General features: G+C 38.4%; 1 protein-coding gene across 1 annotated transcript in view; it reads left to right on the top strand.

Annotated features, from left to right (window-relative positions):
- LOC122078288 (nuclear pore complex protein GP210) overlaps positions 1-18,178 on the top strand; it is a 60,934-nt gene that overhangs the window by 16,999 nt on the left and 25,757 nt on the right. Inside the window, exons 9-24 of the mRNA XM_042644214.1 lie at positions 796-907; positions 1,004-1,599; positions 1,702-1,825; positions 1,930-2,207; positions 7,364-7,480; positions 7,592-7,654; positions 9,629-9,820; positions 11,547-11,606; positions 11,697-11,765; positions 12,128-12,274; positions 12,368-12,487; positions 12,765-12,884; positions 13,651-13,806; positions 13,886-13,948; positions 14,061-14,185; positions 15,619-16,033. Coding sequence (XP_042500148.1) covers positions 796-907; positions 1,004-1,599; positions 1,702-1,825; positions 1,930-2,207; positions 7,364-7,480; positions 7,592-7,654; positions 9,629-9,820; positions 11,547-11,606; positions 11,697-11,765; positions 12,128-12,274; positions 12,368-12,487; positions 12,765-12,884; positions 13,651-13,806; positions 13,886-13,948; positions 14,061-14,185; positions 15,619-16,033 — 2,757 coding nt within the window. The remainder of the gene's footprint in view (positions 1-795; positions 908-1,003; positions 1,600-1,701; positions 1,826-1,929; positions 2,208-7,363; positions 7,481-7,591; positions 7,655-9,628; positions 9,821-11,546; positions 11,607-11,696; positions 11,766-12,127; positions 12,275-12,367; positions 12,488-12,764; positions 12,885-13,650; positions 13,807-13,885; positions 13,949-14,060; positions 14,186-15,618; positions 16,034-18,178) is intronic.

The following is an 18,178-nucleotide window of genomic DNA, read 5'->3' as shown; positions in this document are numbered from 1 at the left end:
GGGGGGGGGGGGGGGAGAGGCATCAAGCCACAAGGGACAAACCCCAAGAGGGAACAAATGCACTGGGTACTCTTTGTTTTGGGCTTTCAGATTGGGTCATGCAAGTCCAACTAAGCATATGCTTACTGCATCAAATTCTAGAAGTTTTATTGCTGTGTGAGGTTTTCTGTCTAACCATGTCTAACGTGCCTCTCAATCAGTCAATCTTGGCTGTTGCTAGTTGCTACTGTGGATGGTCTCCGCACAACATCCATTGTAGGTGTTATTTTTTGCTTTCTGTTTTTCTTCCTCCTTTGCGTATTCAAGTAGGAGGATGGTGGGATGGGTGCTGAAATCCAAGGCCAGATGGTTATTTGACAAAAAACCCCAATTAATAACCTTCTGACAGAAATTTGAATGTTTTCTAAGCAGAGGATACATGCATGCATGCTTTGTCTTTCTGATATTTAGCTTATGTCTCCAATATATATACTCTTACTATCCGCTGTTCCAATAGATTTCTTATTGTACTGCATGGCTTTGTTTCTTTCTTCTTAAAACATCTTCACGTCACTGAATATCTCCTGTTCATATTATGCTGTATCCCTTTTCCACTTGAGATCTTGATCAAAATCTCCAGTCTCTTAATGCAAACGGAGAGAACTTAGCTCAGCTGACCTTTTTCATTATGCTTTAATTGCATCACTAATCCTTGGCATCCTAAGTGCTTCACTTTCCTTCTTGTTTTCTTATGTATTTATTTGTTCTGGACATGTCTCTTTTTTTTTTATTTATTTATTGTTTTTCTGATTCTAGGTGGTTATTGAAGTTTTTGTTCCTTCATCTATGGTTATGCTCCAAGACTTTCCTGTAGAGACTGTTGTAGGAACACATCTTCAAGCAGCAGTGACATTGAAAACATCCAACGGTAAATCATATTTCTGAATTGTTTTGAAATTAATTTTTTAATAGTTTTGGTGAAACTTCTGATTCTCTGGTTGGATACTTGATTTGGCATTGGCAGGTGCCTATTTTTCTAATTGTGATGCTTTTAGTTCCTTTATAAAGTGGAAGACCGGAAGTGATTCTTTCAGAATTGTCAATTCGACTAGTGAGACATTGGCTTTGGACAAGCTTCTGAACATCAAGGGCTTCAAGTCACTTGGTAGTCCTCCATGTGCATGGACATTCATATATGCTTCTACTTCTGGTCGGACTATGCTGCATGCTACTTTGTCTAAAGAACTAAAATATTTTGATCATTCCGTGGATGGGCCTATTGTTTTGAAGGCGTCTTCACATATAGCTGCATACCCTCCTCTTACTGTGAAGCAGGCAGGGAATGGAAACCAATTTGGAGGTTACTCTGTTGATTTGGATAGAGCCGCAGCTGGTACTCAGTTGGAAAATTTAGATGAGATTTATCTTGTTGCTGGAACAGAATTAGATGTCATGCTTACTGGAGGACCTGAACGGTGGAGTCAAGGTGTTGAGTTTGTTGAACATGTGGAAATCTTTTATGAAGAACACAATCCTATTCTCAATGAATCTGTTGTTCATTGGCCATCGCCTAGCCGTGGGGGATTATACCGTTTGTCTTGCCAAACACTGGGGGGCTTTGTAAGATTCTGCAGCTCTTTTCATACCCATGTCTTCTCTAATTAACACCTTAATTATTATTATTATTTTTTAATTCTCTTGCCATGGTTTGACATGACACAGAAACTGGTTTTCTCACGTGGCAACTTGGTTGGGGATGATCATCCACTGCCAGCTATAGAAAAAGTGGAGCTGTCCCTTATGTGTGATTTTCCTTCCTCCATTGCTCTGATTGCTAATGAACCTGGTATGACTGAATCCTTTATTTACCACTCATTTGGATATTGTTGCTATTGCCATCCTTTTTTTTTTTCCCGTGCATCTATTGAGCAACTGTTTCATATCTTTCAGTGAGTGCGCCTGATGTTGTAAGATCTGCTGTTCAAGCTGATCGCAGTCCAGGGAGAATTCAACTCACCCCTATTACCGTTGCAAATGGATGCACTATTCGACTTGCTGCAGTTGGAGTTCATAGCTCTGGAAAGGCTTTTGCAAACTCATCATCTCTTTATTTGAAGTGGGAACTGCTCGATTGTGATAAGCTGGCATATTGGGATGATGCTGATGCTTTAGAAAAGTCTAGGGCCAGTTGGGAAAGATTTTTAGTTTTGCAGAATGCATCAGGACTGGTACACCTATTTAATACTGTGTATATATATTTTTGTCTTTTAATTTTGTTATCTTTTGGAACCTCTTCTGAGCAATCACACTTGTGGACATGGATGTTAGTTGTTGACTTTCCATGTTTACTGAAGTTATCTGGATTGTTATGTATGGTTTTGATGATGGTTAATTTCAATTTTTTTTTTTGTCTTGGTTTCATTTATTTAGTTGTTGTCTTGGTTTCATTTATTGATTGCTCTCATTTTTTAAAGTATTTTCTTCCTGTTTCCTTTCCAATTACGGATTTTTAGTGTTGATTAGGGACGTGCCGGTCTTCATTTCAAGTGTAGGAGATAGGGTTGAAAGTTCAGATTTGTCTGATTTGGTGCTAGTTTGGAACTGAATCTTGTTCGTTTTAAGAATTGGATATTTTCAATAATTTGCAGGAAAGCTGAATACACCCTGGGACTGGAACAGAACTGAGATTTAAAAAAAAAAAAAGAAAATTCTGTAGCTGCTTCTTGTCATTAGTTTCTTTAATCCTTTGCACCCTTTATTGCTGTGTGATAGGGCTGATCAAGAAAATGATTGTAATTTTCCATGGTGAGATAACTGATTTGGTAAAAGAGTGTTGGGAGTGCCCCCATCGTGTGGTGAGTTGAGTCTTAAAGTTAGAGTTGCTTTTGGTTTTATTTCTTTCCTTATTAGATTGTAATTAGGTGTTGGAGTCTTACTCTAGTTGTTGGATTATAAATAAAGGTGAGCAACACCATAGACAAGTACACTAAACTATCATGGGTTTCTTCATCTCTCTCTCAGTTTGCTTCTTCTTCACAGGTTCTGGTTACTAAGCTTTTGTCACATGGTTATTGTACATGCATTTTTTTCTTTGATAGATTGATAGATAATGGATATACTGATGGAGTTAGGGACTTGCAAATTGCGAAAAGATGCACAGATAAAGAGTTGGAGATGCTGTTTGTTGCTCCCTCATTTGTATGGAATTTGAGATGTTGCATGGCCATAAAATAGCTTGCTTCTGTTTGTTTTAAGAAGATTGGGGAGTTCTCAAATATGCTCTACCTTATTATTGCAACTTGCAAGTATTGAAAGCCATTAGATGGATTGTCACACCTTCATATTATATCACACATCAATAGAAAGTAGGAAGAAACAGTGGTACATGGTTCCAGTGGGAATGTGATTTCAAGTGCTGGGATCAGATTGGCTGAGGGATTGTATTTCCAATGGCTGATCTAGAGATCCGATATCATTACAAATATGTCCCAAAATTTGTTCCTACAATTTGACCTATTTCACTTGAGTCGCTCAGTATGGGTTCAAATCTGCCAATCTGGATCAAGATTGGATTGTGATCCCCAGTGGCTGAGCCATGCCAGGGTCCTCAGTTCTAAATTCTTGATTGGACATGCTTAATCAAATTATTGAATCTTTCCAGAATCCTTTAGTTGCAAAGGATCGTGCTGGTTAAGGTGTTAAAGTACATTGTTAAACAAGATTGACAATAAGACATGGATAATTTCTACAGTTATTTAATTTCAGAATACATTAATAAGTTGTAATTATTTTCTTTTCTGGTTGTGCTAGGAATCAACATTTTGCATGTTTTTACTAATGGCCTTTACAACTGTTAAAGTATGGCATTTTGACTGTTTGGGTCATAAAAAGTTACTGTTATAGCTTTCTAAATAATGACTGCTATTAACTGTTGCCTTGCTATTGTGGCCATTCTCAAACTATTTATGATTGTTGCTATGCACTGTTTTATAAACCGGACTGCATGACTTTAACCTGGTGTCAGGAACCACCAGGTCACTGGTCCAAAGTCCAAACTAGGGTTGAGTATCTAGGTGTGTTTTATGTGAACCTACTGAGTCCCTGCAAAGTTTGAGATTAGTCTTGACTTCTTGGCCCTTCTAGACCCTTGTGTTGGGCTTGAATGACCAGTCAACGACACATAAATCGCCCAATGCCCTCCCATGGTCCAAAGGATTCAGACTACAGTGTAACAATATATATATATATATATATATAGTGAGAGGTATAGGAAAGCTAGCAGGACACCCTGGTATCAGGTGTGCTAGCGAGATTTTAACCGTAGGATTTGAGAGAACCGTTAGATTGAGAGAGCTTCAATCCATACCTGTTACACCTTATCTCTCCCCTAATTCTATCTCCACCCTCGGTAGCCATGCCGGAATGTTGTCCTGCCTGTGTTCTCCCCTCTGCAATTGGTCTATCTCTCTCTCTCTCTCTCTGTCCGAGCTTTCTTCTTCCTGGACAGCGGCAGCTCAGTTCTCTTTTTTTTTCTCGGTTTTTGCTGTTCCTCTCTTTCTCTCTGTCCGAGCTTTCTTCTTCCTGAACAGCGGCAGCGGCTGTGAGGGATGGGAAATCGCCAGAGATAGTGAGGGAGAAGAAGAGTGACTGTGCAACGTCGGGGTGGGTTACGTAAGACAACAAGTACCCAACGGTATTGATGTAATCTATCTAATCCAACGGTCTACATTCGCTAGCTTTCCTGATACCATTGTGTCCCTCTGGCTTTCATGTCATTTTCCCATATATATATTACTGTACATTGAATAAAATGGGCAATGACACCACCTGATGGTAATTTGTTAATGTATGTAGAATCTGTATGGAAAGTCTTGTGGCTGTGTTCCCTCATCTTGCTTCAATTAAATCTTTAGTGGCCTAACATTGATTCATCCCCAAGAGCTTTTGTGATGTGGAAGGTTATTGTCTTTGTATCTGTTGGATCCTTTGGAAAGATGGAATCAGAGAGTTTGAAGAAAGGATTTAATCATAAGCCTGGTTTTGTTTGGACGTGTCTTTAGATGCATGGATTGGGTGATTGTGTCAAAATAATAATTAAGACTATATATATATATATATATATATATCTTGAGTTCATATCTCTTCAGTCTGAGATTTTTTGTCGTTATACCAAGTGATTTTTATTTGTCACTTTTGCACAAGGGATAACCAAGCTACAACAATCAGTCCGCTGAGGGTTTGAGTATCTTCATATTTTTTTTTTTGTCCATTGCTGATATTAATGAGTTTGACAGCACCTGAGAGTCATCTACTATTTGGGTTCTTTTAAAATGTTCAGCCCTGACCCTGGTTTGGATCCTTGGGGCCTGGTAGTTGAAAATCCATATGAATTATGAAATGAATGGATGGTGGTTGGACTGCCCACCCAGTTCAACAGTTCGTGTAAATATTTTTGTAACTTTTTATTACTAATTTGAATGTTAAATTTTTTTTTTTGTTAAATTTTCAAATTAAATAGATTTAAATATCATATACCAACAATAAACTACTGAACAAATTGCAAAAACTGACAAAGAAGGACCATTTGTTATGATGGCCATAATGATTGTTTGAGTGGTGAGCAATGGTGATGGTTTACCATTGTTAACCTGTTTCATTATTTAAAAATGTAACATTGTTTTTTTTTTCGTTATCTTTATTAGTATATTTATATCACTGGTTCATAAAATGATTAAATGCAATTTTTCTTTCATTTTGGCGACGCCTTTTTCTGTTAGATGATGGTTGTATTATTTCGTTCTTGATTTAGAACACTTGGCCTCCTAAAATTTTTTCTCGGAGACTGCTGCCTCTGAACCCCTGCATGGACCTGCCAGTTTGTTGAGGCCCCACCGGTAACGATGATAAAATGTAGGGTTATTCCAATTTCTCTGGGCCACGAGGCCTTCAGTCTCTTAATGGCCTTCTGGAATCAGCCCACTTTTGCAGGTGACGGAATACAAGACATTGTACCCCCAAACATAAAACTGTTCATGATTCTAATGGAAAAATGATTAAATAAAGTTGAGAAAAAGTCAGTGTTGAGTTATTATATATTTATATTTGCCTAATAAGGGATTCGATTAGAGGTTGAACTATTGGTTTCCCAGTATTCATTGTGGTGGTAATAGTTAGCCGATTATTTTAATGAGGGTGCTCCTACGATGAAGATTTTTGCTTGGATTGTTTCTTTGGAAAGGGCCATGACATATCAACAGAAGTAAAAGGGCTTGAGATTGGATAATTGATGTAGCATGTCAATGAAGCAGGAAGAAAGTACTTTGTAGAGTATATAGATTTGACGAGTCTCTACTTAAAATGTGGGCAGAACTATGAAAGCCACGCTTAATAGCTCTGTTTTGAATGGTAATTAAGAAGTTGTATAAAGGTAGGGTGAGGTCCAATATGGCCACATATTGAAGGTGAGTTTTGTTTTGTTCTGTGTAAATCTTTTTGCTGCTTTAATGAAGTCCGTCTTATCATTTAAAAAATATGTGTTCTGTTCTATGTGAATCTTTCTGGTACTTTAACTCTGTCATGGCCACACAGAGAGAGTTAGTCTGTTCTGTTCTATGTGATTTTTTATGCTGGTTTAATGAAGGTTCTCTGTTCATTAAAAAAAGTGACAAGTGATGGCTGTGGAGATGCGATATTTTGGTATTGGGATTTTTGACTTGGCTTGGTTTGGTTCTCCCTTCCAGCCGATTAAAGTTTCCCTTGGTGACCTTCATATCTTTTTGGGTCTGAACTCTCAAGGTTTCACATTATTGCTTGCTATCATGTGGGGATATGCAGAGTTAGTACAATTTTGAATATGAATGTGAGAGATCTGCTAAAGCACTGTTTTAATAGTTGTTCACTCTTTGCTGAATTGGCATAGAAGAATACGAAACTTGAAGGAACAGAGAGAATAGGCTTTGGAAGTCAATGTTGGTTTCTGTTAATGTTGTAAGGTTTCAGATAAAAGTTTTAGTGTTGGTGACTATTTGTTCCCATGCTGGATTCAAGTTTGCAAGCAACAAATTTTGTGTACGTGTCTCTTTGGGTTGCATGCATGTATGGTTAGATCAATTATCAGCTCTATAGAAGATTTTTGTCCTTAATTGGACAGCATTACTGATATGCAGATTTGATCGTTTTTGAGCTGTGTCTTCATCCATGATGAAAGCCTCTTTCCCGGCCCTCCAATTTTTCTTTTTGCTGGCTGTTCTCTTCCTGTGACATGAATATTCTTACTCTGTTCTAGTTATTGCCCACAAAAAGGGTTCTGTAGTTGTTTATGTATTTTATTGCTTTGTATTTGTACATTTTGCTGTAAATAGCATGATGGATCTTTGTATTTCAGTGCGTTGTTCGTGCTACTGTAATTGGCTTCTCCACTACCATAAGTGGACGTCTTTTTGAGGAAGCTTCTTCATTGCTTAAAGATTCAAGGAATCTCACAGATGCCATACGATTACAGGTCTCCTATTAATCATCGTAATATACATTTTCGATGGTGCTTTTGTTCCGTCCAAATTTGTTCTATTGCGTTCTCTTAATATTCTTACTGTAAATTGTTGGGAAAATGCAGCTTGTTTCTACCCTAAGAGTAATCCCAGAGTGGACACTTTTATTTTTCAGTCCTGATGCAAAGGTATTTATATTTTCATGATTCTTGCTTTAATTCCTAGGAATCAAAATTTGATAACCTTTCTGAATATTTTATTTATTTTTTGGGGTGGGGGGGTGTGAATAGTAACCTTCCTGATTTTTTTTTGTGGTCAAAATCTAAAAATAATTTGGTAGTTTCAACTGAAATAAATGTAATCTTGTATTGATCCAGTCAATGTGACCAAATTGTTGAGATTATTTGAGTTTCAGCTGCTGTCAAAACCGAGATATCGAAGTGAAAATCACAGAAGTATGTGTGAAGTGAAACCATGCTTAATTCTTGACAAGTCTATTTTCAAACAAAGATGCATCATGATTATACTTTGATGGAACTGCATTTCTGCAGATGGTTGCATTGTCATGTTTCTTACATGGTTTTCCATGTTTTTGGATGAAATATTCCTATTGCACAAGATAGTCCTTTCTTGTGGGGGTAATTGTCCTGGCGAAGGATGTGGAGACTGAAAGAAAGGTGATAATCTATTATGAGGATTATCAAATGAAGATATGTGAATGTTGCTTTTGGTGGATCAGTAGCTTCGATGTGTTTGGAGATCATTGGTGCTTTTCTCTTTAATTATTTAATGTTGAGGTGGCATGGAGTCATAATACAGTTTGCCTTTAGTTATGGCTAGGGCTGGACATTGGACCAGGGTGGCTGTGGGCCTGGGTTAATGGCCATCCAATTTGAGTGGAAAATTATTATGTATTAATTTTTTTAGTACAGAATATAACAATTGAGTATAATGTAACCTAGATTATAACTTCGTATATATATATATATATATATATGTTAGATATGGTTATATGTCATGTAATATGAAACAGGGGAGCTCATACAATGTTCCTGTTGTATTAGCATTTTCCTTGAAATAACTTACTGATGGCTCACTGTGGCTGACCTGGCCCTGTGGTAGTCCTATTTATTGCAATATGCTGCTATGAATCAAGGAAATGTTTACTATATTTCCCATGATGTGATTTTGTGAAACCAAACAAGCAGTAATTGTTTCTCAATTCGCAGCAACTGAAACCATGGAAGATGGTATCTGCTAAGTTTTTTATCCATTAATTTATTAATGAATTCCATTGGAAAAAAAAAAGGAAAACAGGAGTGTGTAGGCAACTTTTTTTTGTTTGGAAATTACTGGTCCTAATGGGATTTGAGCTGTTGACATTGGGTGTCAGTGGCTGTAATGCTTCCTCAAGGATGCTAATGAAGTTATAATGATTAACTTATAAGTTCTGTAACTTGTTCACAAGCACAGCTGTTGGGCTGACGTTTCAGACTATATAGATTCACTACAGTGGCTTGAATTTCTCTTCATCCCTTTCTTTCTTATACATTCATCTCTTTCTCACTTTATACATTCCTATTCTGTTTCTTCTTCCCTCTTTCTCTTTCAATAGAATCAGACTATCAGTTTTCATCTGAGAAAAAAGGAAGGAAAATTCCAGAATCATGTCATGGCCATTGATTCTTGAGGTGCTAATTTGATAATCTAGATCGTAGCTGTGATGCATCTATTTGCATATGTTGTTGGATTCTTGTATACCATATAAGTGGAAACTTGAATTTGTTATACCATGGTGGTTGTGGTAATGCCATTTTCTAGTCCTTGTGGGTTTGCCATTTGCTTCACCAGTTTCTTGAACACCATTTCTGCTCTTGTTGGTTTGCCACTTAGTTTCTTGGACAATATTCAATCTTGACGGAAGATTAATGTTATTATTCTTCATAACATGTATTTTGTTTGCGGGCTATGTCTAGCTTGGTCTCAAGCATGAATATGAAAATGACGTCTTAAAGTGGACCTGTGTTTTTTGTGTTCTTGCATCAAATTATCAATAGTATTTATTCTTCTGTTATGTTCGGTAAAGCCTTTTCCCCTTATCCTTTCCACTATTACTTGTCAGATAATAGTTTAGCATACTTATGTGTATGATCCTATTCCAGCTAAATCTGTCAATTACTGGAGGAACTTGTTTTCTGAATGCTGTTGTGAATGACACTCAAGTGGTTGAGGTAATTCAACCACCACCCAGTTTGGAGTGCTTGCAACTGATGCTGGCTCCCAGAGGGATAGGGACTGCCCTTGTCACAGTTCATGATATAGGACTTGCTCCTCCACTTGCGGCTTCTGCTGTGGTAACTTTTCTTCTGTGCTTTCATCTATTCTTTTGGGTTTGTGTGTCTATTCATTATTATTCTTTTTATTAAGAAGAAATAGACCTAAAAGGCTACAGCCTACAAGCTATTAAATGGGGGTGTCAATTGGTTGGTCTGACATTAGGTGCTCATGCAAATGGGCTGGGACCAAAACTGGATCGATTAGATAATTGGTCTTGGTGCCAAAGACAATTGGCCATTGTCAGTCCGTAAGACCAAATGACCAATAGTTGCATGGGAAAAAACTGTCAACAAATCACTGTTATGTCTCTTTCATGGTGCATATAAAATCTAACCTCAATTTGACATAGGTATAAGTGGAGGCCCTTACTATCATTACTGCTTCACCATTAAAAAAAAAAAAAAGAACTCACTGGGAATTGGGGTGTTCGTTTGGGGAAAGGAAAAGGATACAATATGCAAACGTCTCCAAGTTTTTCCCTATCTGAGTTCCTCAAGGGATTCAATTTTTTTTTTCTATTCTTTCCTCAGGAGGGGATTTATCTGTAGATAACACAAGAGAGAACTTGTGACCTCGAGGATGGAGTGGGATTTGAACTAAATTTAATAGTGTTAATAGCACACACACACTGGTCCCAGAGATAAGATTATCTTTGGGAATCAGAAGCCCCATGGAGAAGAGCGACAATAATGGAAACCATGGCCATTAGAAAAGGGAAGTTTGGAATGGGTGAGCTTGCTTGCCATTGCTCACCAGTAACAATGGCAGCTGGAGGGAAAGTAAGATTCATGAGTTCTGTTTCCTCTGCCATTCCGTGTGTCGAAGGGAGTTGAGATACGGTGAAAGTTTACTGAAAATATACTCACCTAAAAGTAAACTTTGTTTAATGATTTCACCAGTTGGCTTTAGGGTTCAGTCTAAGTTTTCCATTTCAGTCGGGCCTGCCGGTGTAACCGGCCCAGCCCAGGACCGATTGAATACCTGGAATTTTTAGAACCCCAAGCTAAAACTGGAACAATTAAATTATTGGTCAGAGGTTTCAGGTTGAGTGGTTGGGTTTGGTTTGGGCAAGTTGTTCGATCTTGGTTTGACACCCTTACTACAAGAGTCATTTGAGATATGTAGTTTACGGTAAATCTGGCTAGCCAGTCAGCAGGCATGGCACATTCATTGCCTCCCATGATGTATGTTGGAGGTGCACAGCCAGTTCATAGTTGTCAAGGCGACAAGGCGATCCAAAGCAGTGGGAGTGGGAAAAAAAAACCAAGGCAACACCAACAAGGCGCCAAGGCGATGCCTTGATAACTATGGTCCAGTTGCTACCAAGGACTAGGATTTGCTTGACATTATTGAATAATGAAGAGATTTTGTGATCTAGACATCTAATGCAACAATTGTTTTGGAGGTTCTGAACGCCAGACAAGTAGTGCTGTCCAATATCGCCTTTAGAATTTTCAAGTTCCCACATAAGTTTCCCATTTTCCTCTCTTAATGTTTTTGAGCTGCAGTAAAGTTTTCTTTCCATATCGCTTCTAGATTTTGGACGTATCTTGGGGCACGAATATATGTTTTATACTTATGCAGAAGTGAAGGCATCAGGTATCCTTGGGAAACAATGACTACGCTGTAGAAATCTTGTTCGAGCATGTCTGCCTGTAACCTATGATTACAGTTCCATTTTCACTACTTTCTTTTATGAGTTCTTATCCACTGTTATCTGATAAAGGTATATTTTTTTTGCAGGTTCAAGTTGCAGATGTGGACTGGATTAGGATAATTTCAGAAGAAGAAATAAGCCTTATGGTATATTGGATTATTTTTTATTTTTTAAATATTTTGTGATTTCTTTCCGATGTTTTTTTTTTTTTTTTTTTTCACTTCAATGTTTTGTAGGACGGAGATGCAAAATCTTTTGATATATTAGCTGGAGTTCGTGATGGAAATGCCTTTGACTCTTCTCAGGTTTGACTAACTGTGCTTTGGACTTTTATATCTGAAGTATTTGTTTCCATGTCACTGTTGTAATTTCTGCTTATGTGGACATATTTACTGGGTAATTGGTTCTTGTCCCAAGAATCATGTATCTAAGTTCATCAGTTGTGTGCCACAATGTGAACTTGGTACACATTATTTATTTTCTACATGGTTCTTTGTGCTAGATGGGTTGTGGCTGATGTATCATATTATACTTTTAATGGCCACCTTCAATATTTAATCACCATAAGCTCTTCATTATTTTTTTCCCCTTTTTATGGTACTGAGAAGTGTTCTCTTAGATCTCCTTATCCAATTCTAAGCTTATGTGGGAAGTCCTTTTCTTGTAGTATGTCTATATGAATATTCGTCTCCACATTGAGGATCCTATACTAGAGCTTGTCAATGGGGATCAATTTCCTAGCTCTGGTGGCGAACATATCTATGTGCCAACTTTTGTAATTCAGGCAAAACATCTTGGAGTTACAACTATGTATGTAAGTTTTTATTGTCTTTGCTATAATGTAATGTTTAGCTCTCAGTTGTAAGGAGTCTCCAATTTCTTACGAAAATGATTTTGTAATTTTCAGGTCAGTGCTACGCAACATTCTGGGCATGAAATCTTAAGTCAACCCATCAAAGTTGAAGTCTATGCACCACCAAAAATACACCCTGAAGATATTTTCCTTGTGCCAGGTGCATCTTATATGGTACGTGCCAATAATATAATGTTTTAAATTTTTTGTTGGCAATGGATTGAATTGTTCAGAGGAAAATTGGGAGAGGAAACTCTCATATTAATTGCTCAATATCTAATGCTTGCTCATTCCTGTAGATAGTTGTGGTAGAATGCATTTCAGTTTCAGTTCCTTGTAGCTTTACTAAACTTTGGCATTTTCACTCTATTTTATCCCCCACTAGCGATCATCTTTCCAGTTATGTAGTAATTCTATTACGATCTTTCTGTCTCTGTCTCTCTCTGTTTAGCTCACCATGAAAGGGGGCCCAACCATCAGGGCTTTTATTGAGTTTGCTTGTATGGATGATGCAATTGCAACAATCAACCGAACTTCAGGCCGACTTTCAGCAATTTCACCTGGAACTAGTGTAAGCTCTTGATTGGTATACTTGTATTGGCTGATTGATACTTTCTGATTTCCTGTTGGATACTGTTGTTTTTGTTGTAGCCCTTACTTAACAGCTTGAACTTTTGGTGCAAGCGGTTGTAACTTGGTATGAGCCAGGAGATTGGGTGTTCGATCCCTGGTAAATGCGAAGGGTTCATGATATGTGTTGTTCTGCCGTAATGCTTTGTGCCCCTTGGTGCCATGCGATGGTGTCACGTGCAGAGCCGTGCACGTGTGTGGGCCTGCACATGTGGGGATGTTGTTGTTTGTTAATATACATTGTTGTAGCCCTTAGCAGGCTGAGCTTTTGGGATAAGCGGTTGTAACAGATACAAATTTTCTTTTCTCTTTCGTTGGATTTTGTTATTGATTTTTTTAACGACTTAGTTGATAGTGGTTTAATTTATTATTTTCGATAAAGTTGAATTAAATGTTATAATTTAAAGAACCTTCTTCTTGGTAATTGTGACTGCCTTCGATTTGAATGTGTCAGTTTAGACGTTTTCAGAGAACAAAGTTTTGAACATGGTTCAAATTTCAAGTTGGTGTTATGTCCATCTTGAATGCAATGTGGAATAAAGTGATAATTGTGTAAGGGTCCAAAGCTATTAACGAGCACATGGACTTGATAGTGTTTGAATATAACCAAGCTCCATCTCTTCCATGTTATTGCTACTTTTTTACTTGCATGCCTGCTTCACATGTAGAATTGATTATATATACAATTGACTGATTCTGATGATCAGACCCTACTTGCGACGGTGTATGGAAATGGTGATACTGTGATTTGTCAAACACATGGCAGAGTTAAGGTTGGGATACCTTCCTTAATGATTTTGAGTGTCCAGAGTGAACAACTTGGAGTTGGCCGTGAAATGCCAATATTCCCTTCTTTACCCGAGGCAAGTATAAAAGGAGAATTAGTTATTGTTTGATTTCTTCTCTGTGTGCTTGTTCAACTAACTTCTAGATGTACTTCAGGGTAATTTGTTTTCCTTCTATGAGCTATGCAATAGTTACAAATGGTTCATCGATGATGAGCAGGTAAAATAGCTTTCTCATTTTCCCCTGCTTTCTGCTTGTGTTTACTAACGGTACTGCACACTTAGGGATAAATTGAAAAAGTTAAATAAAAGGATTATTTCTCTATGTTTAGGTTTTGAGCTTTCGGGGGCATTCACATGGTGATAAGATTGAAGTTCCATTCTCTAGTTCCAAAGAAATTCACCCCAATTATCCAGATGAAAAGGACCTTGGTTTTATTAAAGTATTACATGGAAGGTATAACCCCTTCACTATCATTTTTATATTCCTCTTTTGGGTGCAAATACACTTACTATCCTGATGGCAAGAAAACTTGTCATTCAGCTTTTTCCATCAAAATTAAATGGAATAAGGTTCTCTTGTTGGAGGAGAGTTAAATGGAAACATGGTTCAGATTTTTTATATTTTTCTAATATTAATTAGAATTTAAATGAAGACAGACTATGAATTTTAGTTAGTTTCTAGTGATCAGTCCTCATATTGATTTCATGAGTTTCTCTTTTGTTAATGGACTTGAGAACCCCTTAAAGTCTGCAGCATTATCATTAGGAAGAAAAGCTAGCTTCCTGATGACTCTGGCCGTAGTATTTTCCCATTTTTCCTTGATAAATGAATGATCTATTCATAGGAAAGGCCTTTTAAATTTACACGGTTACTCCTACTTACCCCAAAGATCATCAATGAAAGAAGAAAGGAGGGGAAGCTATGTGGTGCCAGCAGGCCTCTCTGCTCTGTGCTCTCTGAAAAGTGAACACAGTAAGAAGATATGGTGTATATTATCTACTGTTCGATGAATACTATTAATGTAAAGGTTTACTGAACAGTCCACTTAGGAAGCCTTATCTAAAAGGACCCAAAAATATGCAACGTGGCAGATCAGATCAGGCCCAATTTTTTTGGACAGGTAGAACCCAAGGTCCTCTATTCATATGTTAAGTTTCAGCAAAATTGGAATTTTCAAATGGCAAATTACAGCTTTTGAAAAACTCAATACTATGGGAGAGTGCACTGTAGTGGTTGGAGTACTGTAGATCTGCATGGACATACACATTGATGCATGCCAATTGCTAGGAGGGTATTTGATTGCATTAGGTTCTGAAATTGGCCGTGGCGAATCCATACAAAGTCCTCTCTATCCAACGATTGGAATTGCCGCATCATTTTTTCTTATGGTACAAAATAGTAAACCGTCTTGAAAGCCCTTCCAAATGGGGCCGTGTAAAGGCAATTTCGTATGCTATAATGGATGATAGGTTAATTATTAATCAAATTCTGTATTATATTTTTAATTTATTGCTCCCTGACATAATATTAGATGCCAAGACAAATTGTGTTGGTCAAAGTAACATTCGTTGGTTCAGTCTTGGTTTCGCTTTTAATATTCTTCTGAATATTTGATCAGTCCCTGGAACATTAGCGGAACTAGGGTTGCTCTCTTAATTTTGATTGGTGGCTGTGTTTATTTAACTATTAGCCAGTTAAGATCTATTTGGGTTATTTGCTAGAATGCAGAGTTCTTGCAAAAATACTCTTTTTGATCAGTCGTTCATCATATAATTTTCCTGATGTAGTTATTTCACAAGCGAATCTCTATTTTGTTAGATACTTTGATTGTCTGTTACAATATAATAGCTTGTTATTTCTCATCAACATGCATCACTCCTCTACAGATCTGCAGGAAGAACAAATGTTGCTGTTTCATTCTCTTGTAATTTTCATTCTTCTGATGCATTCTCGCAGTCAAAATCATTTAATGCATCAGCATTAATATGGGTGGTGCCTGATCCTCCCCTTTCTCTTGGACTGCCAATGACCTGGATCCTTCCACCATTCTACACCATGTTGGATCCCTTGCCTGCATCATCAGAATCATACAACCAAAGGGATTTTCTTGGTCGTAAAGGAACTATTATTTATTCTCTGTTGAGAGCTTGTGGTGAAAAGAATAAGGACATGCAACAGGATTCTATTTCCATTGATGGGGGAAGAATAAAGACAACAGAAAGTAATAATATAGCTTGCATTCAGGCAAAAGACCGAACAACAGGAAGAACAGAGATTGCAACTTGTGTCAGGGTTGCTGAGGTATTAATATGTTCTATTTTTTTTTTTTTTCTGCTGATGAATGATATGTTGTAAACTCCTGGTTGTGCTGTGCTGATCTATAAGTTGTTACTCTATGACAGAAATTTTCCTCATAATCTTTGCATCAATTGTTGTTCTGGTTTCTTCTCTATGTTTCTCTAAATGCATTCATTGCCTCCTTAGTTGATGCTTCTGGTCAGTGCACATCATCTCTGAATGAGCACTAAATCAGATAAGTAACATTTCCAAAATATCATCCCAAGTTTAGAAATGAAATTATCTTCTCCAATTAAATTCCTCAAGAATGCCTGACCATAGGTTTGGTTAGGAAGCTTCTAATCAATTGGAACAACATTTTTAGTAGGTACTGCTATTTTTTTTTTTTTTTTGGATGAATATAAAAATTAAATACAAGGGGAAAAAGGGGTGGGGGGAGTGATGTGCAAAGCCAGAGGATGGGGATACAACCCTAAAGGGCAGGAGTGGGCAACTCCAGGAGACAATAGAAAGCCTATTCCTTGGGGAGTCGATTACTGTGCAATGGGGGAGGGAACCAAGTTTAAAGTGGCCTTCAAAATCGAGTCAAAGGATCCAGAGTTGGGAACCCATCTACGGAGGTTGCGTTCCATCTAAATGTGGTCGATAGTCGCACCAAAAGCAAGTTTACCGGCGATGTCGTAAATGGAAGAGCCAAATAGGTCAATATCAACCCAAAGCCCTTTTCTCGAGAGGGGGAGGGGGGTTCTCCGGGTAGGCCAGCATTTGGATAGGACTAGGTCCAAGATACGGGAGGAGAAAGGGCAGTCAAAGAATAGGTGAGAGGTGTCTTCCTGACCATTCCAACAGAGGCAACTGGCCGGGGGGGGGGGAAGGGATATGGCCGGAGATGAGGAGGGCTTGGGTGGGGAGGCAATTGGGGAGAGCTCTCCAAATAGTGAAGCTGTGGTGTGGGATGTGGCCTTTGAACCAGATGGTTTTATGCCAAGGGAAGCGGGGGGAAGGGGAGCGGATGAGGTTCTAGGCTGAGGCAGTGGAGGAGGAGCCCATGGGGGAGGGGGTCTAGATGATTTGGTCGGCTCTTAAGGAGGGGGAGGGAAGGGAATGCCAAATGGTATCAAGAGCGGGGGTGTTGGTAGGAGGGGACCAAGAGGCAAGGGAGATGATTGAGGATACCATAGAGGTCCTAGGAATACCAGAGGAGTAAACGAGCCAATTCCCCATAATCAAGGAGAGGACACCGGCCGAGTGCCAGTTGTCGAGCCAAAAGGAGGTGGTGGACCTATTACCAATGTGAGAGCGGATGGCGGATATTGCAAGGGGTCTGGAAAGAAGAATCTTGCGCCAAACCCAAGAGGAATTTGGATTGCAGGAGGTGGTCCAAAGAGTCTCTATGGAGGAGGGAGGAGTAGACCAGCTGACCCATATACTTGGTTTTTTGGAAACAACCTTCCAGACCAGTTTAAGGATGGCAGCGGAGTTGGCATCTTTGATTCTCCTAAGGCCAAGGCCACTTTCCGACTTAGGGAGGCAAATGGAGGACCAGTGGAGGGGGTGGAGGAATTTTGAGGAATCGGAACCTTTTCATAGGAATGAGCAGAAGAGGGATTCAATAGATTTGATGATGGTTTTGTGCAGTTGGAACACTCCAGACCAGTAGATGTAGGAGGATTGAAGGACTGATCCGATGAGACCCAGGTACTGCTATTCTGTCCTTCCATAAACTTAAAAAGCTTCAAGGGCAGTCATCCTTCAAAGAATGAGTAATATTGTCATTATAGGCACCCATGTAAACTATAGAAATGACCAAAATTCCACCAGACAGATGCCTATAATTATTGACGGAGAAGGGTCCCATGATGAGCTTATTTGGGATCACAAGTCCCAAGTCTGTTTATCGAGAGTGGATCCAATAGTATTACTGTTTTAGTGTCTATAATTGATTTCTTCAGTGTAAGAATTGATGGTACCTCATTGGTAAGTTCTTCGAGATCTTATGCAATGAAACCACCAGTGGTTATGGATTTGAGTCAATTAGATAGAGCATTTTCTATTATAAGTGAAAAAGAAAAGAGAAAACACGAGCATAAGAACTGAAAGAAAGAAATTAATGTGGAGTATCCTCCCCCTTCTCCACCCCCCCCAACA

This window comes from Macadamia integrifolia, chromosome 5, assembly GCF_013358625.1.
Source record: "Macadamia integrifolia cultivar HAES 741 chromosome 5, SCU_Mint_v3, whole genome shotgun sequence".
In the NCBI taxonomy this organism is placed as follows: Eukaryota; Viridiplantae; Streptophyta; class Magnoliopsida; order Proteales; family Proteaceae; genus Macadamia; species Macadamia integrifolia.
This window is presented reverse-complemented; position numbering and strand designations above follow the sequence as displayed.